Source organism: Heptranchias perlo, chromosome 13 (assembly GCF_035084215.1).
Source record: "Heptranchias perlo isolate sHepPer1 chromosome 13, sHepPer1.hap1, whole genome shotgun sequence".
Classification (NCBI taxonomy): domain Eukaryota; kingdom Metazoa; phylum Chordata; class Chondrichthyes; order Hexanchiformes; family Hexanchidae; genus Heptranchias; species Heptranchias perlo.
The window spans coordinates 62,246,077-62,269,777 of NC_090337.1; the positions used below are offsets into that span (position 1 = coordinate 62,246,077).

Genomic DNA, 23,701 nt, shown 5'->3' on the forward strand with positions numbered 1-23,701 from the left:
AGTGCTAACAGACCTGTAACTGCATGTTCTACCCTTCCCTGTTTGTTTGTTGGTGCCACCGCTCCTCAGCACAAAAGGTAAGTGGAGATGCGACAGTACTTGGTGGGGCCCACAGGAACAAGGATCTCCAATGTCTGTGGCACGGCTTTAACATATTACCTTATGGGTTAGTGTTACATTGAGCGATGCCTTTACCCACGAGGCTATTGGCGGAGGACTTTGTGCTCTACACAATTCTTGAAGGACGTTCGAGAGAAAGGAATTGCATTCCTGGAAAATAATTAATTAGCCAAATGTGTTACTTTGATAAGGAACAGAACATGAGTTAGCCTCATTGCTCAACCACTTAATGAGCAACCTACCTGGGGAAAGGGAGGGGGAGGGTTCTTTTCACTGAATACATTCACTACCTGAATGGCTGACATGTTGATTGAAGGTCTCTTTTGTGTTGGCAAACCAATGTCAAACACTTCCTTGTCTCAGCTGTGAATAGCATTTGTCCCACCAGCACAACACTACGAATCATTGTTTCTGTCCTCATTTACAAGGTATTGCACTGTTACATGAATCCCAGACTGTTTCTTCCATTTCTCCCATTCTAATTACCACAGGAAATGTATGAACAGAGCCAGCTGAAGGGATATGCTCAAAATGAAACATTTTTTGTCTACGATGTAACCTACTGTTGGCTTCTTAATTATATCACGGTGGATGAGGGGTTAAAAACCAGCTTCACTATAGAATTAGTTGCTTTGTCTAAGGCAGTGGGGCCAAGCCATTCAATTCAAATACAAACATCTTGTAGCATGTGTTTGATCGGCATTTTAAAAAATTTAACAGTTATTTTTAGTTGGTTTTAATCTGTTCGGTCCAGGGGCCTCTCTTTCAAAGTATTTATAAACCTGTCGTATTCAAATCGGGGAGTCTGACTGTCAAATCTTTGAAGAGAGAGAGTCAAGCCGGATAGCTTCTGTAGACAGTGAGGAAAAGAAAAGAACTTTATTTATATCATACTTGCAATTTCTGCACAAAGAGTTAGCTAAGCTTAACTGCTGTAAAAATATATATTTTGTGTTGTTGGGCCAGAATTTGCTGGAGTGGGGCATCTCGTGACATGCCCCCTGAGTTGGATTTTTTTCCTCAACCTTCAGCTCGAAAAATTTTTGTGGCACAAATTGCTGGAAGTGCGAGCTGATAACAAAGTCAACGGGGTATCTGGGTCCTTGGTGAACGATGAGACCAACAGTCTACTTCCTTAACCTGTGAGATTTAAAGGTAGAGAAAGAAACAGAGGACCGACAGAGAAAGAAATAGAATTAGAATCAAATTAGATATAGAAAGAGAAATAGAGAGGGAAAGAAAGATTGAATTAATATTGGGAGAAAAAAGAGACAGAAAGGAAAAGTAATAAAAAAAAATTAAAATTTTAAATTTAAAAAACCTCTAGTAACAATTTACTACCTGCAGGAGTGAGACGCCATGGTTTCAATTGCTCCCTTTCTGGGCCAGAGAGGTTGAGTGGTATTGCAGGAACATAAATCTCGTCATTATAAAGATCCTTACGTCGTGAAATACCAGCCCTAACATTCTGCGGGGAGTTTAATTCATATTTTCGCAAGCTAGTCCAGCGATTTCTTGAAACTCACGGGGAGGTTGAGGGCGAGCTCCCGTTTTCGTGAGGCTAATGGCGGAGTGGTGCAAATGGTCCAGCAATTTGTGGCAATTCATAACTCAGGGCGTATCTCTGCCTCGCCCCAAATTGCTGGGGTTTTTTACACACTAATAGCGGTGTGTGCACTAAACTCACCATTATTTTGCGAGCAAATTCTGGCCCATTGTATGTTCTATTACAGTTTGATAAATTTGTTTGGCAACTAAAGCCTAAGTCAGCGTCCAGCATGGTGGTGTGCACCACTTTCTGAAGTCAAGGGGAATCATGTGAGGACACGGGATAAAACTAGTGGCTGAAAGGAACTGTTTGGTCCCTGGGCATACTGTGAATTTACCTCGATATCTGGGCAAGTGAAAAGACAGGCTGGGACATAGGGAGCTGGGGCTCATCTACGAGAGTAACCTCAGACATGGGTGCCAAAAGGTTCTACAGTGAAGAGTAAAGGAAACCCAAACTAGTATTTTCCAGCCAAAGGCAAGTACACACGTGGAAACGAGGATCGATGCTGCTGTGTTGGCTGTTGATTGGGTGGGCGGGATGGGAGGGGCAGAGAGGCACAGGGAAAATATTTTGGTTACTGCAACAATTTTTTTAATTGTGTCAATGGCGGAGAAAGGCCCATACAGGCCATGGCAGGGAAACCTATTCAAGGGGGTTAAACCAGCAGTCAGAAAAGGCCTTCGCCTCCAGATGTGCTGGTAAAAAGGATCTCTTTTGGTGGGTCTCCAAAGCCTCTAGAGGCAGCCGGACCACCTCAATTGCCGTACAACACTGCCACCAAAGCTGTAGCCTTCACTGTCGGCAGAACTTGGGCCTGGAGTTGGAACACTGGCCCAGATTTTCTATTTTAGTGCTTCTGGCATACGCTGGGAGCACATATGGGGAATTCTGCACCCACAGCTCATGATTTCCCAATGTGCGCTCCCCACCTGTGGCACTAAAATGGATAGTCCCCACCATTGTGCCCAGTTTTGGGCTCCCTACTTCAGGAAGGATGTCAAGGGCATTGGAGAGGTGCCACGGAGATTCACAAACATGATACCAGGATCAGAGGCTTTCACTATGAGGAGGGATGGGAGAAATTGGGGCTCTTTTCATTGCAAGAGAGAGAGTAAAAAGGACATCTCTGAGATGTTCAAAACGATGGGAGCTTTTTGATTAAGTAAATTGGAAAAATTTGTTTCCAGTGGTCAGTGGGTCAGTAACTAGAGGGCATAAATTCAAGATAATCACCAAAAGAACAAAGGGAGAGATTAGGAGAATGTTTTTATGCAGTGGAGAGCTTGTGCACAGAGACAATGAGATGAAAGACCTCCTTCTGTGCTGCAAAATTCTATAATTCTAACTGTAGTGTAAAAACACTGATTGGGTGGAAGCTGATAGTGTGTTCAAAGTACGAACTCATGGCTGCCGTGTGTGTGAAATATACTGTCTAAATTTACCCCTGGACAGTCCAGATTAACATAGCATTGACCAGAGACTAGCAGATTTTATGTTGCTGGTAAAATAAAATCGCTGGCTGTTTTCCATAAAAGAGTTTGATAAATGAATGAAGGAATGGAGTTCGTATCAGCAGGGATACATCCATTAATCTGAGTATGCTAATTAGTGTCTTTGTACTCTAGGGCTCATCAGTTCCTCCAGCCCAGTTCCCTCTGATGTCGTGAACACTTGCTATTTATAAAAAACTCACTGAAATAAAAATAAATAAAATGATACTCAATCTTACTGTAACTATCTGCAAATATTTAATTTTTAAATGTTTTCACGTTGGTGAAATTCTTTTTAAAAGCAGGCCAGATTGGGAGACTGTCTCTCTCTTTAAAAGTGGCTCCCCATTGACTTAATGGGTAAATGCAAGAAAGAAAGGACTGGTATTTAAATAGTGCCTTTCACAAACTCAGGACAACCCAAAGCACTTTACAGCCAATGAAGTATAGTCACTGTTATAATGTGGGAAATGCAGCAGCCAATATTGCACACAGCAAGCTCCCACAAACAGCAATGAGATAATCTGTTTTAGTGATGATAGTTTAACATTATCCAGGATACTGGGGAGAACTCCCCCACTCTTCTATCAAATAGTGCTATGGGATCTTTTATATCCACCTGAGAAGGCAAACACAGCCTCAGATTTAACAGCTCATCTGAGCGACAACAATCTCCAACTGTGCAGCACTCCCTCAGTACTGCACTGGGAGTGTCAGCCTAGAGTTTGTTCTCAAGTCTTGAATCTGCAACCACTTCTGCCCTTTAGAGGTAAGAGTGCTGCCAACTGAGCCACAGCTGTCACCTAAGTGCCTTCAGGGGTAAAAAAAAACAAGGTGAAATGTAGTAAAGCAGTTACGAAATTGCTAAAATAACCCTTACACTTCCATGGCCTCCATGATACTTTTTACCACTGCATGCAACCCTGCATGCCCAATTCAAATGGGCACTCTTTACATCAAACATGCACCAAAACTGAGGGAAACGGCATGCAGGGCCAATCCCCTCCCCTGACCCAAATGACTATTAAAATAAAGCACCTGCCCGTTTGAGATGATTTCAAGAATTTTGTGACATTTCTCTTTAATGGTTCCCTACTCCTTAAATTTGACTCACACATAATTTTCTTTTCCCGCCACTCATGTATTTCTTGAGGTGTGTTCACAAATCTACACCCGAGGTTGTGTGAATAGGAAAATTGGTTGTAAATAGCCCACTTCCATGTCATTTAGTCTGAAACCCCCTGGCAATAGCCATTCAAGGGGTAGTAACAACAGCACCGCAATATCTAGGCTAATGTCTGAAAACTGGCTCAATCCAGTTGTGTCCTTAACTAAGAGCCACGGTGACCTCTTGAACTTCTGCCGCAACACAAAGCGTAATGATCCCAGGTGAATGTCTGCTCAAACCTTTATGTTATGCAAATAATGTTACACCTCCTTTTCAAATAAAAGGAAAAAAAAACATGATAAATGAGTTAATATTTGTCTTAAAATGATCTCCGTTAACCTACAAACCCTCGTTCAGGCAGCCATTTTAGACTCCTCCAGTAATTATTAATTTCCTGTAAACCAGATTTTACAAAGCCTCTTGTTTAAACGTTGATTAATGCTAATTAAATTGCTGTGTTTATATCTAAACATGGTCCTTCAACTTCAATGCAGGTTTGATCTTTATGATCTCTTTTATTTAAGGTGGTTGTTGTCTGTGAGTTTTTTAGCTCTGCAGCCTACGTATCATCCTTCCCTCCATGGTTCCTTTTATTTATTAGGGTATTTACTGCCTGGTTTCAGGGCCAGTGACTGCTCCCATAAGTGGACCTCACTTCTCCTATGACCTGAATAGCTAGGTAACAGTAGCAAGACCCAGTGATCAAACAGAGAACCCTAATTGCTGTACTCTGCCTTAGTGGAATATATATTTCAACCTGCCACACCTTTGATAGGCTACCTTCACTTGCTCTCTCGAACAGACAACTGAGATTCTAGAAACTAGCAGCGCGATACTTAACTTACTATGTAAACTATTTCAAAGCAGTACATCTATAGAACCCATTGCACTGACCTTTGAACTAAGCTTCTGGTCTCTATCAACATTTGGCCTCATGGGACTCCATTCACTGCCTCAGTGTGGAAATAGGTAGACAAAACCAGCCACTGGAATGAGTCCTATGCAATTCTTCTGGCTCTCCCCTGAAGATCAAAGAGATTCTTTCTCAATAGTGAGGCAAACAGAATCCCCAGGTCAGCCTCGCAAAAGTCAAAAATCCACCCCAGACTGTTTCTTGTGATTGAGGGATCTAGGTTGAGGGGACATAGATATAAGATTTCGGACATCTTAAGTTATAAGAGATTCAGGACAGAGAGCAGGAGAACCTTTTTTTTACACAGAGGATTGTGAGGTTGTGGAACGCAGCACCAGAGTTTGTCTCTGCTTCAGTCACTATGTCGACATTTAAGAAAAGGTCAGATAGGTGTTTGATGGAAATGGGGGGATAAAGGGATATGGGAACAGAGCAGGCACATGGGATTGGGACGACTGCTCGTGTGGGGGGTAAACACCAACACGGACTGATGGGGTCGAATGGCCTGTGTCCGTGTTAGTAATTTCTATGTAATTCTGTGTCATTTCATTCTTAATGCACACATCAATTTTATTTCACTTAACACCTAGGAAAGGGATTTGTGACAATAGTAAGAACTCCACCAACTAACGTTTTTAATAAAACTTCATTTCCGCATTATTTCATTGCGAGCGGCTCCTTTAACATCCATTGCCCCTACAGCGATACCCCTCAGTGTTGAATGGGTGGGTAAACACGCTGAAACATTGGAATTGATCTTAACTCCCCCCACTGGGTGGGGGGGGGGGTGAGGCAGTTAAAATGGAGCAGTGGACTCATCCACTCCGTTCCCGCCCCAATCTAGCCGACTACAATTTTAAGTTGCAGGCAGCAAGGACACCCATCGTCAGGGCCCGACTGCTATTTGTACCTGAGGCCTGAGAGGGGGAGCAGCGGTGGCTTCCCTTAGGATGAGCTGGACAGCGATGCTCCTTCACGGACAAATAGTCAGGTGATAGTCACTGCCTAGCCTCGTACATGAAGAATGGCCACTTGGGCAATGTCCTGGGAGGTGTCTGGGGCCAGTAGGACCTGACCCAGCAATACATCAGCTTTGGTACTGGAGGGGAAAATACTTCTGATGGAAAGAAAAAAAAATGGGAAATCATGTTTATCAGATCATTACCATTTGGCCCATCTTAATTCATCCATCCAGAGAGAGCTAACATCTTCCCCTTTTAGCATCCAATCGTTTCTCAAGTGATCCCAAGGTCTGTGCCTCTATCTGGAAGTTTATTCTACATGTTGATCACTCTTTGAGGTCGATGCTGACTTTGTGCGATAGTGAGAAACATGTGAGAGCGAATCGGCAGCCCATTTTCCGTCACTCCCGATTTTTATTTACGTTCGGTAAAAGGGGATGCTGATTCACTATCTCACGTTTTAGACTATCGCACAAAGTCAACATCGACCCACTTGTGTGAAAAGGAATTTTCTTACACCTGTCCTCAATTGATCTTTTCCACTTTAGCCTGCGTCCCCTAGTTATACTCCCAACTTTAATTTAAAGGAATATTATGGGTTAATTTTTTTCTATGACCGTAACAATATTATGCACCTTTTTATAAGATCACCTTTCAGGCGCCTCCTTTCCCAGGTCAGAAGCACAGGTTTCTCCAGTGTCCCCCTGTAACTCAGGCCTCTGACACTGGGCACCAATCTCGTCATCCTTCTCTGCACTGCCTCCAGTGCTTAAATGTCTCATTTCTTGGCCACCAGAACTGGACATAGTTAGGGTTGCCAACCCTCCAGGATTGTCCCGTAGTCTCCAGGAATGAAAGATTAAATCTCCTGGACACTGCTGCCAGTAAACCAAATCAGTCATCGGGTCGTGGGGAAAAAAATGCCCGTTTTCTTTCATTTTCTTTGAAGACTTTGATTCATTAATTATAAAAAATATTGGAGATGGGGAAAACAGGCTGTTTGACTGGGTGGGGCGGTTGGAGGCAGGATGTCATGTGATGAAACTGCCAGGAATACGCCCAACCAGGGTTGGCAACCCTAGACACAGCACTCAAGGTGCAGTCTGACCAGAGCACTGTCCAGTTTGATCACTGCCTCCTCTGACTTGCACTTAATACATTATAATCCCTTTTTGAACAGATTGTTTTTAAAATGACGGACTGCTCCTTGCAACGGTTTGGTCAGATTGTTGATGCTTGTTGACTCCTGTTTTCTGTGAAGTCAGGGTGCTTTCAGGCACACAGTGTTTGTACAGCGTCTCTTGTAAAACTGGTTCTACTGTGTTTAACAATGGCACAGGGAACCAAGCAAGGCAATGATGGATGAAGCTGTTGCAGATTGGCCTTGAGGAAACAGGCTTTGTCAGTAGCTAGGCCCAAAGGGACTTGTTCTGACATGGCTGCAATGTCTTTGCTTGCCTCAGAAATGTCTTTGTGCATTTTAAAAATAATTAAGTTAACTCTTCGATTTCCAAACCCTTTCTAATAACCAGGCTGCACTGTGTGTGTTTTAAACAGGCATCTAAGTCTGTTCTGTCAGGTTAACACACTATGCGAACTGATTGGGGCCTCCAGTGAGACCCCCTTGCCTCTTTCCTTCCCCCACCCCCCTCACTCGGACAATCTCTTTCCAATCTACTGCACTGGTCTTTGACCCTGACAATCTCAGGTTGCCAATTTTGGTTGGTCATATTCCTGGAGGTTTCATCACATGACCTCCCACCTCCAACTGCCCCACCCGGTCAAACAGCCTTTTCTCCCCATCTCCAATATTTTCATAACTAATAAACAAAAGTGTTCAAAGAAAATGAACATAAAAACAACATTTTTTTTAACCTCCCTATGATTTTTCTCCTGGGTTGCTCACAGCAGTGTTCAGGGGATTAATTTGTAATTCCTGGACAATCCTGGAGGGTTGGCCACCCAATGCCCAATTATTTTTGTTAGGTAAGGGTATCAAGGGATGTACAGCAAAGGTGGGCCTTTGGAGTTGAGGTATAGATCAGCTACAATCTAATTGAATGGCGGAGGGGGCTCGAGGGTTCAGGTTAGGGTTAGGGTTAGGGTCTCCTCCTGTTCCCAATATCCCGACGTTCCTATCAGAAAACACTATAGGGCTGCCTCATTAAAATTCGCTCCCGATGGGACACCACGGCCATTGGGAGTATATCTTGTTGATTAGGTGCACCTGTGACTTCCTGATGCAAGGGTTAGTGCTGGGACCGCATATCAATAAAACCAGCCCTTAGATATTAGGGTAGATAGCCCCTTTCTCCCTCCCCCCCCCCCCTACTGGGTACACGACAGGCTCAGTGTCCCTGCGGTGCTCTGTACCTGTCAGAGGAGGGGGAGGCGCTCAGATCTCCAGGCCCGGGTGCACTCCAGAAGCAGGCTCCCCTGGGCCTAGCACTGGAATGAGGGCAGGGAGCAGGAGCATAGCTCTCAGCCTGCGAGCAGCAGCCAGAACGTCTTGAGGAGCTGTGGGGAGGGAAGGTGGGTGGGGGAGTACCTTCCTAACACATATCCTGGGCTCCTCTTCCTTCTTCGGGCTGCTTCAGGACTCCAGCAAAGTCCTAACCCTACTACCATGTCTCTGCAGATGACCCTCGGCCGGCAAACCCTCCCATGAGGGAGATTGAGGCGGGAGCCCGGGGATGTCCCTCCCACCCTGGCCTGATTACCATTGCAACACTAGGCATACACCAGGAGCAGGCCTTGTCACACAACTTGCAAAGACCCAGGAAATCCTAGGGCAGCTCTCCACCCCGACACCTGAGAATTAAACATTCCCCAGTCTCAACAAAGAGGGTAATCCGCCCAGTTACATTTAAAAGTGCCTTACTTTTTGGGTTTTGATGTTGGCCAACCTGCGTTCATTCATTTCAGATGAATCACATCTTCAATTTTGCCCTTATGTACATATCCCATTTATCCAGTGTTTGGTTCAAAACAGCTGCGAGAATTAATTATTTTCAGATAGTTACTGAGTGCACAGGCGTAGCCATGCCCATCTCCAGATAAGACTATTAACTTCCTCCATTCGAGCTTTATCTTCCCCATTTGTCAACTATATTTTCAAAGAAGACGCAACAGTCAGTGGTGTGTCCTTACCTCCTAAGCCCAGAGCTGTGTGACTTTGTGTCTGTACCGTATGAGCACCCACTGTCATCTCAGGGTTGAAAAGGCTTTCTGCCCCTCAGATACGGCACTCTTCATTTCGCCCTCAAGTCCGATAGCTCGTAACAGAATTTTCCGGAAGATCACAGACTCCAGAATTCACTTTCCACACCCCCCCCCCGGCCCGAAACCGAGATGAAGAATAAGAGCAGGAGAAATTCAGGTTATGTTTGAGGTACAGCGTGGACCGAAGGTTGTGAGTTCAAGCCCCACTCTGGATTTGAGCATGTAATCTAGGCTGACACTCCCAGTGCCGTACTGAGGGAGTGCCGCACTGTCTGAGGTGCCGTCTTTTGGATGAGACGTTAAACCGAGATTCCGTCTGCCCTCTCAGGTGAACGCAAAAGATCCCACGGTGCCATTCGAAGAAGAGCAGGGCAGTTCTCCTCGGTGTTCTGGCCGATATTTATCACTAAAACAGATTATTTTATTGTTGTTTGTGGGAGCTTGCTGTGCACAAATTGGCTGCCATAATGCCCTACATTACCACCCTTCGTTTGCTATAAAGCACTTTGGGATGGCAGTCATGCACAATCCCTCAGCTCTGCACAAGAGTGTCAGCCTGGATTATATGTTCCAAGCCCCTGGAGTGGGACTTAAACTCACAACCTTTATGACTCAAACAAGACAGCCACCAACTGAGCCACCGCTCAGAGTTTGGTTCCTGATTATGGCTCAGTGAGTAATGGGCTGTGTGGTGCTGCATTAAATCTCTGTTCCTAGGCTAGGGAAGAGAAAAAAAAACAGCCAGGGTTTCTACTCGTGATCCAACGACCACTTGTGGGAAGGCAAGTGTGCGAATGTCAAGTGAGCACACGACTGGTGCCCACTGTGATGCCTTTTGTGGTTGAATAGCCCCGACACTGACTGTCTGGGCTCACACATAAGGAATGGTCAGCCCCTACGGGCAAGGTGCCGGAGGCCTGCCAGTGACACTTGAATCATGCACTCTAGAACCAGAGCCTGTGCTATCAGGAAAGGAGGGGACAAAATAAGGAAAAATAAATGTGTCTGAGGTATGAAAAGCCTAAGAGTATTTATGTGGAAGCAATGAAAGCCAGACCAAAAATGTTGCTCATTGCCAAGGTAGCAGAGAACGATGTCTGTGGAATCATGTTTTGTTATTGTTGGTGTATATCAAGTGACATAACAAAGAGTAGCTTGAGGCAACTGTGACATTGAAAACTTCAACAAATTAAATCTGGTATTTTCTGAGATCAAAGAAAGGCAGCAGTTCTCTATGGACTAATATGTACTTCAGTAACTAAGGTCCAGTAAGTGGTGATAGATTTTCCATGTTACGGGCAGGAGAAGGGTTAGGGTTAAGGTTAGTGTTAGGAGACAGGATGCGTGAACCTTCCCGACTGGTGTTTCAAAAAGTCATTTTGGATTGATATGGAATACTAAGGTGCAGTTACAGCAGCTCCTGTGTTCCCAGGATGCAGATTGAGATGTGGCTTAAGTACAATCAACTCTTTATAAAGTTACTAGTTCGGGTTTCTGCAGCCAACTGTGTCCCAACCAGTTGCACACTTTCAGGAGCTGAAGATTGTGTGCCAGTTAATGGGAAATTGGAGGAAGTTGACATCTGCAATTTAGACTGTTATCACAACAACACTGATTGTAGGCATGAGAAAGAGAAACTGGCTAGGTGCACAGGGAGATTGCAGTGTTAAAATTGGTCCATTCGGGATTTGGATGGCACATTGGGTTAGAAATTAGAATACTTTCATCTCTATGGCCTCTGTTGGAATCTAATCCAGGATCTCTCTTGGCTGTCCAACTCCTAAATATTTGGGCAGTCTCAGTCTGATTCTTAGTGGACAGAAAGTGCCCATAAGTAGATGCCAAAAGAATTAATTTTATGAGCTTATGCTCCTGATCGTAGAGCTCCATGCAGTGGAAGAACAGGAAATTGAGATCGAAGGTCAGCAAGTCCAATTTGCAGCCACTCAGATTTCCGTCCGTTAGAATAATTGCAAGGGGAATCATGTGAGATCCAAATCGGGGACCCCGTAATCCCCCACATGCGATTCCATCTCCAGGGGTACTGGGCCAGGAGCGCACACCCGTGAAATAGTCCCTTAATCGTTAATTCTCTGAGACTGGTCATAAGGACATCATGTTGTGAGAAATGAAGTGCCAGTAGGGAGCTCTCTAACGAGGGTGGGGCAGGGAGGAGAGAGCTTCTGGCCCACACTGTACCTGACCTGGGACTGTCCCAACACTTGACAGTTGGGTGTCTGAAAGAAACAGACCAAAATTGCATTCCTGGCATTGACACATCTCACCTCAATAGCGTCGCCAACTCTGGAGACATCTCCGATCTCCAACCGCCCCCACCCAGTCAAACAGCCTTTTTCCCCATCTCCAATATTTTGATAACTAATAAATGAAAGTGTTCAATGAAAAAAAAAATATTTTTTTAAGTGCCCCTATGATTTTTCTCCCTGGCTTTGCTCGCAGCAGTGTCCAGGAGATTAATCATCAATTCCTGGAGACTCCAGGACTATCCTACACCTCCATGAGGGCAAAAATTCAAAAACGTGTAAAAAGAGTAAGTGCAGTTAAAACTGACAGAAAAAGGCAAGCGCACATCATTCTTGGACTTTGTAGTTTGACTTCCAACTGAAAACAAGACTACAAAGAGCACATTTCCGTCTGTCTGCATTTGGCACTGATACTGCTTTTGATCTTCCATGTGATAGATCTTCGCCACGTTCTGCCTTGTCTCGTCATCTCTGATTTATCTAGATTGTCGTGTCTGAACTGCTCACTGTGTCTTGCTGCTTGAATTGTCGGTGCTTCCTCAGAAGATTTTTAGTGCTAATCTTTGGCGTTGCTGCTCCCAGCATGCAGTGCTCTGCGCCGGGAGCACGAATCAGAGCATTGGCCGTGGAGGATAGTGTACCCATTTGCACGTAGGGTCGCCAACTCTGGTCGGACGGTATTCCTGGAGGTTTCATCGCATGACCTCCCACCTCCAACCTCCCCGCCCAGTTAAACAGCCTTTTTTTTTATCCTTCTATTGAAAAATACGCACAATTTTTTAATACCCCCTATGATGTTTCTCTGGATTTGCTCGCAGCAGTGTCCTGGAGATTAATCTTTAATTCCTGGAGACTCCCGGACAGTCCGTGGATTGTTGGCAACCCTATTTGCACAGTCTGCTGCACTTTGCACCCTTTCATTTTATTTTGATATGTGCTCCCCTCCCCTTCTGAATGCACTGTCTCTCTGCTGGGTTATGGCTACATAGACACCCAGTCCCCTCTGTTACTGCCCATCCTTTGTATATGAGCCTACACAGTGAAGCTATTGAACGATGGTGAGCATCACAACCGACGTTCACACTTGTGCACTTTTCAGGGGGGATCACTGCCTAATTTTGATTTTTACTCCTCTAAGCCTAGGGTCACCCCAACAGCTATCCCAGCGATCGATATTAAATCCGTGCCCGACCAGAAATCGAGCTGGGGCCCTCTGGACTTGGACAGTTCATTTAGCCACCAAATTGTTGAATATTCTTGGGACATTGAACTGGGTCAGACTGCTCCCCGCCAAGTAATAGGGAATTACTTGCGCAGAATGAAGGGATAGCAAGCCTCATCGCCAACATATTGTCATATTCAACAGATCCATTTTCTTCTGTGTGAAGTGAGCGAGATGCCACAGAAGCTATCATTCCACTTCTGAGTGAAACTGGTAGCTGTGAAAACGAGATGAAGGTGTCTAAATTGTATTATGAGCATAAAGTGCTGTGGTAAAGGCTTTAACACCCTGAGGGCCCCCTGACCACACATCATTTTCCATTAATAGGTACGAAAGACCTCAAACAGTTTCTGCTGCACTTGACGTGCAGGTTAATGATATTGCACTATCATTAGGACAAATGACTTTTCCTAATGCATGTATTACTGTGTTCTAGTGCAGTGAAGGCAGTGAGTGGCTGGATGGCTCTATATAATTAGCTAGGGAATGGAAGGGTATCAAATGGAAAATGCATGTGGTTTGGAATTACTGACCCCACAATGAAGTAGAGTCTTTCTGACATTAATTGAATGCTAAGAGCTGTACTATAATTTAGGTGGTGACTGACGTAAGATACACTTAAGAGCTCCAGACTATTCATCTGAGGGCACGTGCACACTGCACGTTTAGTGTTCATAGTGTCATAGTATGGTACAGCACAGGAGGAGGCCATTCTGCCCATCATGCCTGTGCCAGCTCTTTGAAGGAGCTATCCAATTAGTCCCATTTACCCACTCTTTCCCCATAGCCCTGTAAATTTTTCCCCTTCAAGTATTTATCCAATTCCCTTTTGAAAGTTACTATTGAATCTGCTTCCACCACCCTTTCAGGCAGTGCATTCCAGATCATTACAACTCGCTGCGTAAAAAAATGTTTCCTCATGTCGCCTCTGGCTCTTTTGCCGATCACCTTAAATCTGTGTCCTCTATACCCAAGTCCAGGTCATTAATGTATATCAAAAAGAGCAGTGTTCCTAATACTGACCCCTGGGGAACACCACTGTATACTGTTGGTGCAAAGCAGTTTCTACTTCACATCATCAATAAACTTGTGCAGTGTAAATTGGGTGTTAAGGCCCAAATTGACTCTGAAGTTAAGTGGAGCCTTACTCCGATTCTCATTATCGTCAGACAAGGCCTTCACTCTTGATTTAGGCTATATAGATGTCAACCTTGGCTCAGTAGGCAGCACTGCCACCCCTGAGTGAGAAGGTCCTGTGTTCAAAGCCTCACTTGAGGACTTGAGCACATTATCTGACACTCCAGTGCAGTGCTGAGGGAGTGCTGCACTGTCAGATGTGCCGTCTTTCAGATGAGATGTTAAACTGAGGACCCGTCTGCCCTTGCACATAAAAGATCCCATGGCTCTATTTGAAGGAGAGCAGGTAAGTTCTCCTGATGTCCTGGCCAACATTTATCCCTCAATTGACATGATTTGAATAGATCATCTGATCATTTATCTCATTGCTTTTTGTGAAAGCATGCTGTGTGCAAAAAGTACTTAATTGGTTGTAAAGTGCTTTGGGACGTCCTGAGGTAATGAAATGTGCGATTTCGTTCTTTACATTTAACTCTAACTGCAGAGTCACACTGACTCTATAATTGTAGTTTAAATGTACCAGGAGAAATTGAGAGTCAAAAGGACTTGTCTTTTGTTTTTTTATTCTTAAGAGAGCCAAGTCGCCGTCTCAGTTTGTGCTCAATTTCAACTCAAGACTCCAGACACGAGCCTCAATCCTGGAGGATTGCAGAAGTGTAGATTCTTTGGAATCTGCTGTTAAAATCTACCAGATGGACCTCAGCCACCGTTGGCACCGGAGTTTGGGACATGAGGATAAAAGAAAGAAATGACTTGCATTCTATAGCGCCTTTCTCTGCTGCCTTAAGCTTTGGCATGTCTCCACCCATCTCTCACTGGGCATGTCTCCACAACACAAAACTGGTCATCATTTGAAACGATTGGTACTAAAACATCGCTTGCTTGTGAAACTGAGGTGCTGTGGTGCAGTCGGGAGTGCTGCCCTGACGTTGGGTGTCAATGGGCCCCATACTGTACATTGAGGAGATGGTTTTGGTCATCTACAATTGTTGTCAGTGCCCTTCTAGCACAGGCAGGGAAAATATCTATCGATCCAGTGACTATATGTCGATGCTGTGAGAGGGCAGGATTGGACGCAATTGGTATGCCCCACAGTTGAATAACACACAGTGCACAGGCCCACGTAGGATGCATGGCTGCTTGGGGTGAGACACCAAGTGGTTTATAATGAACTGTACCACAGCAGGAGTCACTTGGGGTCAATTCAATGATGCTGCACCTCTATCAAGGTGCCGCACTCAAAAGTATAGTAGTACGGGTCGTTGATAAGGCTAGAAGACTGTAGTGCCGATTTTCTGACCTCTGCTCCGTTTGAGCCGGACTCCCTGCTGGGATCACCGAATTTAACCCACTGCCTTCAGGAGAGAAAAAGTATAAGGAGAAAAGGAGGAGAAAATGGATGCATTGGATGTTGAGGAAAACTCAGCGAGGTGTGGCTTGCTCAATCATGCTAGCTACAGCAGCCTATAACCAGCTCGGTACAGCTGGGGCCTGAGTTTGGTACAAAAGAGTGGGTTTCTCTGCTCTTGAAAGGATGGAATTTAAATTGGCAACAGTTAATCAGGCCCGTGCCAGCCTGAAGCTCAGGGTGCAGCAACTTCAATGGTTTGGCTCCATTTTCAAGTTGACTGATCTTGGAGGGAAGAGAAAATTTTTCTGCCGACCACCCAAAATCTAAACTGAAGACTCACCGTAAATCCTCAATGAACTCTCTTCCTTTCATGAAATGCTGGAATGTGTGAAATAACCTTACTAAATCTTGGAACAGCACAGACGCTTTCTTCTAGTTCCTACTTGTCACTTGGATAGAATTCCAATTATCTGTGTGCAGAATTTATGGGATTCCACGACAGTCTGAATCTCAGTAGTGAAGCATGCTCTTCACAAATTATGGGTGTTGGTGGGATCCTTTGAAATATGTGAGCCACAAGCACCCTCAAATTCAAAAATTGAATGTATATTAAAACCAGAACTTTGGGCCAATACCGGCAGATTGACAGGACAGAGCTCGCTGACCTGTTGACCCTCTCAACAGGCAATGGCAGGTTAGTTATCTGACAGTGAGGGAGATAAAAACAAGGCGAGGAATATTTCCATCTATGTAGCTCCCTATCACATCATTTAAGTGTCTCAAAATGCTGCATACAGTGAATTGTAGTGTAGGGGAACTGGAAATAATCTGTTTTCTCCCTTCCTTTGTTGATGGTGCTGCCTGTAGGTAGGGAACAGTCCCTCGAGCACTGGTGACCCTATCTTGACCCAGTGGGCACCTTTTATATGTACTGACACATTGGTCTAGAAATTATTCTGGGCCTGATTTCCCACCTGAACCAAGAGGCCCGAGGGTCGATTGAAATCGTTCCTCAGTGTTAGGCCACCTGCCTCACCGGCAGCAGCCCTCAGGTAAGTCCTGGGAGGGGGGGGGGGGATTAGAGTGGGATACGGGGATGGGGGGGTCGCGACTCCTGTGGTCAGGGGAGCACTCCTCCTCATAACTCCACGGGACGAGTTCATTTTAACAAAAAAATGTTTTTTTTAAACTTACCTGGAGTTGGTGCCACTGAAGAATCCTGAGGGGGACAGGCCCAATGCATGCCCGCTGCTCATCGCTCACTAATTTATCAACAGGGTCCTTCAACAGGTGTTGGGCTATGGCCAGTTTCAGGAATTATTCCAGCCCGATGCTCCACTTCACTCGCAAGCGCTTCCATCAGGGGGCGCTGGAGAGCGGTCAGGATTAGGAGCCGTGGCCAATTTCCCCCTCTCCAATCCAAGACACGGAGGACGATTATAGTGCCTCAACTCCCACCCGGCTGAGATCAGCCAACTCAGTACACAGTTGGGGGATCGAACTCGGGGATGTTTCTGGTCTGTGGGGTGCAGCGATTTGCTGAACAAACTCATTGAGCCATTTTGGCAGCTTCTTGATGAATGACTATAAAGAATTTATCAGGTTAAAACGTCCCAATCTGCTCAGCGTCATGAGCTCAAATGCCGCATCTCCTTTAGATAAATCCTCAAGGGCTAATTTAGCAAGTATCCCTGGAGTTTGTCAAGAAGTGGGTGATTAAACTGCCCTCTTTCTCAGGCGTCAAAAAAAACTTCAGGCGCAGCTTCCTCGCTGATGGGGATTACATTGAAAGGCAATGGTTTCAGGTAGATGGGGCCACAGAGAGCAGAGCTGCAGTCATCTAATTGAGTGTAATTTGTCACAGTGAACAAGCATTGTCGGTCTAATTGAATCACTCAAAGCTCTGAGTGGGCCCATCAGGGTTAGAAGGAACTTTTTGAAAATGCTTTAATAATGTCATTTTCCCTTCTGTTCCAATGTCCTCTCCTGAAGGCGCTGACTCAAGCTGATCACATCATTTGAAAGTGCCTTGTCAGTAGGCCAAACACCAATTGGGAGTGGGAACCTTGGCCACTTATTTCCCCAGCTAAGCTGGGAGAACACTGAGGCCAGTTCTCCTCCCTCCACTGCTCCCCTCAGCCACTCAGCACAGACCAGAAGCACTTATTATGTTTGTTTTCTCTGTAGTACCGATCATTGGAGATGAAGACTTGCATTTATATAGACTTCAGGGATATGAGGCTAAGGCGAGTATATGGAGTTAGGTCACAGATCAGCCATGATCTCATTGAACAGGCTCCGAGGGGCTAAATGGCCTACTCCTGTTCCTATGTTCCTAGATTCTTTGGAATCTGCTGTTGAAATCTGCTAGATGGATCTAAGCAACTGTTGGAACTGGAGTTTGGGACATAGGGGTAAAAGAAAGAAAGGCTTGCATTTATACCACTCCTTTTATGACCACAGGATGTCCAAAGCGCTTTACAGCTAATGAAGTACTTTTGACGTGTAGTCACTGTTGTAATGTAGGTAACGTGGCAGCCAATTTGTGCACAGCAAGATCCCACAAACAGCAATGTGATAATGACCAGATAGTCTATTTTAGTGATGTTAGCTGAAGGATAAATATTGACCAGGACACTGAGGAGAACTCCCCTGCTCGTCTTCCAATACTGCCACAGGATCTTTTACATCCACATGAGAGAGTAGATAGGGCCTTGGTATTAATGTCTCATTCAAAAGATGGCACCTCCAACAGTGCAGCACTCCCTCAGTTCTTCCCTGAGTGTCAGGCTAGATTTTGTGCTCAAGATGCTGGAGTGGGATTTTGAACCTACAACCTTCTCACTCAGAGGCAAGAGTGCTATCCACTGGCTGACAATGACCATTAATTGACTCCCCATGTTTACATTGCTAAAAAGCATCTCTCATCTGATGGCAGAACACACAAAAACGAATTCTTCATTGGGATAAGACAGCCAGTGTTAGCAACGAAAACATAGGCTACTGGCTGATGGACATCACTGCCCCGCATCCAAGTTACAGAGGTACCAAATGTAAAGGAGCCTCGGGAATTGAACAGGGTCCCTCCTGGTCTGTATGGTTCAATACCATGCTCGTTGCTCGATGCCATTTGCTAACTGACTGGTCAAGTGTTCCTGCTAGTAATTTTCAGCAAATATCACTCTTTCTTTCTTCCAACGCGCTTGTTCACATTGTCCTCCCCTGTTTAAGTTGTTTCAGTTATCTCCCGGCATTTTCCCTGGTAAACTCTCCGGGTCTCTACAAGCCATTGCTCCTCTTACACGGCTGGAATTAGTTTGGATTAAACGTCAAGATGGTGCATTTCTGCAGAGATTTTCCTGCTCGTCCCCCGTAACTTCAGTCTTAGAGCTGCGGACACCCTGGAAAAATGGCGGAAATGGGGCTTTTCCAGGGTTTCCGTGGATCATCTGCCGAAGTTAGAGTATGATCGGATTAACTGCGCAGAAATTCACTGTTTTATTCAAGTGAGCCAGGCTAACAGCAGAGGTGCTTTTGGTAATTCCAATCTAACAATCAGTTGGCAATCCTTTGAGTACCTTTGAATTATAAAAGACAGTTGAAGTAGAGTCCTGTCATCAGGACTCTGGCCTCTCACCCTGTAAGTGCAGTCAGCTTTGTTTCCTTTTGTACCTTAGCCCCAAGTAAGAGGGCATTCTCTCTTTAGAGGCCTTTGAGTTGAATGCCATTAAAAGAGGGAGGGGGTGATTACACCATTTTCTGGGAGTTTCCACAAACGGGGATACTCCTGAATGCCTTTACCCCCAGAGAGTGATAGTCCCTCATCACCCCATAAGTAACCAGACTGCAGCTCCATTGAGCAAAGTGGGGAGGACATTACTTCTCGTTATCTCCTCCTCATTGGCTCCTAACTCTGGCATTTCTTTTTTTGTCAGTGTTATTTTCTCCCACCTCTCCTCTCATGAAGCTGCTAATTTGTACAGGAGTTCTTCAATGCAATTGCCCTTCAATGCAAGCATCCGTTCTTGTATGGGTGTATTGGTAGGGTATTTGACCTGATGATGTCCATACACTTGAACTTTCAGCAGGAGTCACCCTGGGAGATATTTCTCCACCATCCTCTAGGGTACTGAGACCAGACAGAAAGAAAAACTTGCACTTATATATCACTTTTTACGACCTTAGGACATCCCAAGGCACTTTACAACCAATGAAGCACTTTTGAAGTGTAGTCACTTTGTAATGTAGGAAACACAGCAACCAATTTACATACAGCAAGGTCCCACAAACAGCAACGTGATAATGACCAGATCATCGGTTTTAGGTGTTGGTTAAGAGATACCCAGGAGAACTCCCCAACTCTTCTTCAAATAGTGTCATGGGATCTTTTATATCCACCTGAGAGGGCAGACAGGCATCGTTTAACATCTCATCCGAAAGATGGCCCCTCTGACAATGCAACACTCCATCAGTACTGCACCAGAGTGTTAGCCTGGTTTATGTGGCTCAAGTGTCTGGAGTGGGACTTGAACCCACAACCTACTGACTCAGAGGCGAGAGAGCTACCAACTGAGTCACAAATGACAGCCAGTTTTAGTGGTCCTGGCAACCTATCTGCGATCAATTAACTCAGCACAGGTTTAGGTTGTCTGATCTCAGGAACAGAGAAGGAGCACGACCAATTGGCCTCAGTGCCAATTGTAATGCTCCTTCTGCCACCTTAGCTCAATGTGGGACTCTCCTGGTCTGTCTGCTCCACACCAGGCCATGCATTTACATTAGGGGCTTGGATCTTTCCCACCATCCAGACTACCATGCAAACCAAAGCTCTGACACATAGGGGGTAATTTTGACTTTGGGCGATAGAGAAGGTTAAGGGGAGATTTAATAGAGGTGTTCAAAATTATGAGGGATTTTGATAGAGTAGATAAGGAGAAACTGTTTCCACTGGCAGAAAGGTCCGTAACCAAAGGCACAGATTTAAGAGAATTGGCAAAAGAACCAGAGGGGAGATGAGGAGAATTTTTTTTACGCAGCGAGTTGTTATGATCTGGAATGCACTGCCTGAAAGGGAGGTGGAAGCATATTCAATAGTAACTTTCAAAGGGGAATTGGATATAATCTTGAAAAGGAAAAATTTGCGGATCTATGGGGAAAGAACAAGGAAAGGCACTAATTGGATTGCTCTTTCAATCCGGCACAGGCACCATGGGGTGAACCATATATTCCTTACATTTGTCTCTTCCTCCCCATTTTTTTATCCCCAGCTATTAAATTCTTGATTGGTAGAATGTCCCAGTAGCAAAATAAAATCCAATGCATGACATATAGAGGCCCAAGAGGGTGTGGAAAAGGAAACAAATGATAAATTCCAACAAAGAGGTAAGTAAACGAGACGCTATGATGAAGTGGTCAAAACATAACTAATTTATCACAATTGTTACCAATTTATCATTGTAGACTGTAATTGTGAAATTTAAATGTATATTTTCATTATCACCATGGAACATAGGGACCCCCCTGTAATTGAACAGATGTTTTTGTATTAATTCCTATTATAATGCGGCTGATAAATTGGTTTTCTGAACAAATTAGTCTTGTACTTCAAGGTAAAACCCATGGGAAATTTCCTGTCTACTGGCACCTATATTGGCCTGGATTTTCTTTGATCCACCAGAAACATTGGCAGGGAAGGACTCCCAACACCCCTCCCCCCACCCACCCAAAGTGATCCTGTCGGCAACCGATAGCGTTTTCCTGGGCTAGTCCCAATTAAGTGTACGGGGCAGGTTCGAAGCAGGAATTCCGCTGCGGAATGGTTCTTCCACTGCAGGGAGATGGGGAAATGCGGTGTAGCTTCAGCAGCTAAAGGGCTGCTGCAGCTTAAAGGGCCGTGAAGCACCCGGTCGTTCAGGGGGCAGGCACAGACCAAGAGCGCAGTGGGAGCAGAATGGCAAGAGTTGGACTAGCTTCGAGGAGTGTCTGCCGTGGCCAAGGGCCTAAGATTCCATGAAGGTGATGTTGGCAGAGGTAAAGGCAGGGAGGGCAAGGCTATTTGGAACACAAGATAGGAAGCCTCGGAAAAAAGAGCAGAGGCAAGTGGCACAGAAACGACAATACTGTGATGGAAACCTTTTAATGATAACCCAAGGTTATCCTAAGTAAGTGAAGGCATAAGTACCCATGCAGATAATGCTGGAAGCATGACTCAACTCCACACCATTCATGTCGACGAGGCAAGTGAAGAGATGAACGGGACAGTTTTAATATGAGAGACTTCACCCCCACCCCCATAACCACACATCCCTCTCCCATTATTCCACTGTTCCTTATCCCACTTCCTGAAGCGATTGCTGGATAGTTTGCACCTGAAAGCAATATCGCAACGGAATCAGCCACAGTGAAGTGCCATGGGTGTCAGAATGGCGACTCCCATCAGTGGACATGAGGAGAAAGCTGCCTACAGTAGTGACCAGGCTGTGCCCCTGGTAGAACGAGGCTGCAGGTCTGGTGCCAGCAGTTGGCATAACTCACGGAGAGTTTCAGGAGCCTTCTCACATACTACCTTCAGGAGAATTCCATATACCAGCTCCTTGGTCTGTACACCCTCTGACTCGGATACCTACGTGGTACCTACATAGATGATGCCGGATTCTCTGAGCGTCTCTTCGCTCCTCATCCTCTTCCTCATAGCTTAGAAACAAAAGATTTCCAGGAGGGAAACTCATTGTTTATTTGCAATGCGATTCTCACTTTAAATTCCTTGGAAATAGCAGCAACTCCATTTAACAGCTGATTCTATTCCTTTCAGGTGCAAGTTATCCAGCAAGCTTTGCTTTTCGCTCAAACACTCAGGGACTCCTGGAATAGTGGGAGAGGGATGTGTGGCTGGGGGGAGATGGTGAGAGCTCAGTATTGTGATCCTAATGGAAGTCGCTTCCAGTCTTCACAGTCCTGCAGGAACACTGAGATCAGTGACTCTGGGACACCATATTGTTCCCAAGGTAGCGGCACTTTCTGGGGGCAGAAATACAGGCAAACACTGGGGATTACGAAGCCACGCCCCTCTTCCTTCATCCGCAAGCAGCAAGGTTATGGTGATGGAATGATTGAGATGTCGAGACTAAGTCTGCTTCCCGATTGGTGAACTGGCTGATAACAGCAAAAGCTTGATTTTCTCTTTTTTTATCTCTGTTTCTCCCACTCTTTCTCTCTCTCTCTTTCTCCCTTAATTTCTCTCTCTTTCTTTCTCTCCCTTCTCTCTCTTTTTAACTACTCTTATCTGAATGAGGGGGTTGGCGATGGAGGGAGCCATACATCCCAGCCTTGGTGACCAGCCGCGAACCAGGGTCTCCCTGATGTGCGCACACCTCAATTCCAAGGAAGACAGTCTATATAAGAAAGAAGCCTCCAGATAGCACCAAAGAAACACTTTTGACCTTTGACCTTTCAGGGCTATCAGCTGAGAGTGGAAAATATTAACATTGGTATTTGTGCCGAGGAAGCAGCATCGACTGAGCACATGGAGCTGCTGCCAAGCAACCGCAGTTTGAACTTGACTTTTTTTTCCCCTTTCATTGATTAAAGAGAAGCAATTTCAGGAATAATAACAGAAGAAAATAATTAACAGAAAATTGCTTTCCCTCTCTCAGGCCATACATTCTGTGATTATCATTTATCTGTGTGATGTAAACGCTCGATAATTCAGATGCTTTCTGCCGCTGAGTTCTACTTGGGATTCGCAAGGTCACTGAGTAAACAAGTTACATCTTTAAAACGTCATTTCTTCTCGTTCCCTCTCCCCCCCCCCCATTCCCCCCCATCCCCCACTTCTTGTAGGCTGTGGCTCCTTGCTGGGGTATGGATCTGCTGTTGCCCTAGGGTTACCCACTCTGGTTGGATGTATTCCTGGAGGTTTCATCACATGACCTCCGACCTCCAGCCTCCCTGCCCCCACACTCCCGCCATTGGACCTCCGACATGGCCATTCTCACGGGGCATCGCCTTCCCCCGCACCGATTGGAAAGCAGACAGACTTTTCAATACATGATTGGATGATTCTTGACTGCCAGTCAAACAGCTTTATCCCCCAGCTCCAATATTTTTATAACTAATAAAATAAAATGTTCAAAGAAATGATGCCCCTATGATTCTTCTCCCGGGTTTTCTCGCAGCAGTGTCGAGGGGATTAATCTTTAATTGCTGGAGACTCCAGGACAATCCTGGAGGGTTGGCAACCCCATGTCGCTCTCGGTTACCATGGCCTAATGGTCATCATTCGTGTGTCAGCCTAAACCGTG

The 23,701-nt window shown here is 45.2% G+C and overlaps 1 protein-coding gene across 4 annotated transcripts in view; it reads left to right on the forward strand.

The window, feature by feature from the left end:
- gpc5b (glypican 5b) overlaps window positions 1–23,701 on the forward strand; it is a 688,958-nt gene that overhangs the window by 418,886 nt on the left and 246,371 nt on the right. The window contains exon 9 of one of the 4 annotated variants that reach the window (XM_067995586.1): window positions 3,298–3,382. The exons of the other annotated variants lie outside the window; for them this stretch is intronic. Coding sequence (XP_067851687.1) covers window positions 3,298–3,356 — 59 coding nt within the window. The 3' untranslated portion in view covers window positions 3,357–3,382. Of the gene's footprint in view, window positions 1–3,297; window positions 3,383–23,701 lie in introns of those variants that run through there. 4 annotated transcript variants of the gene reach the window in all.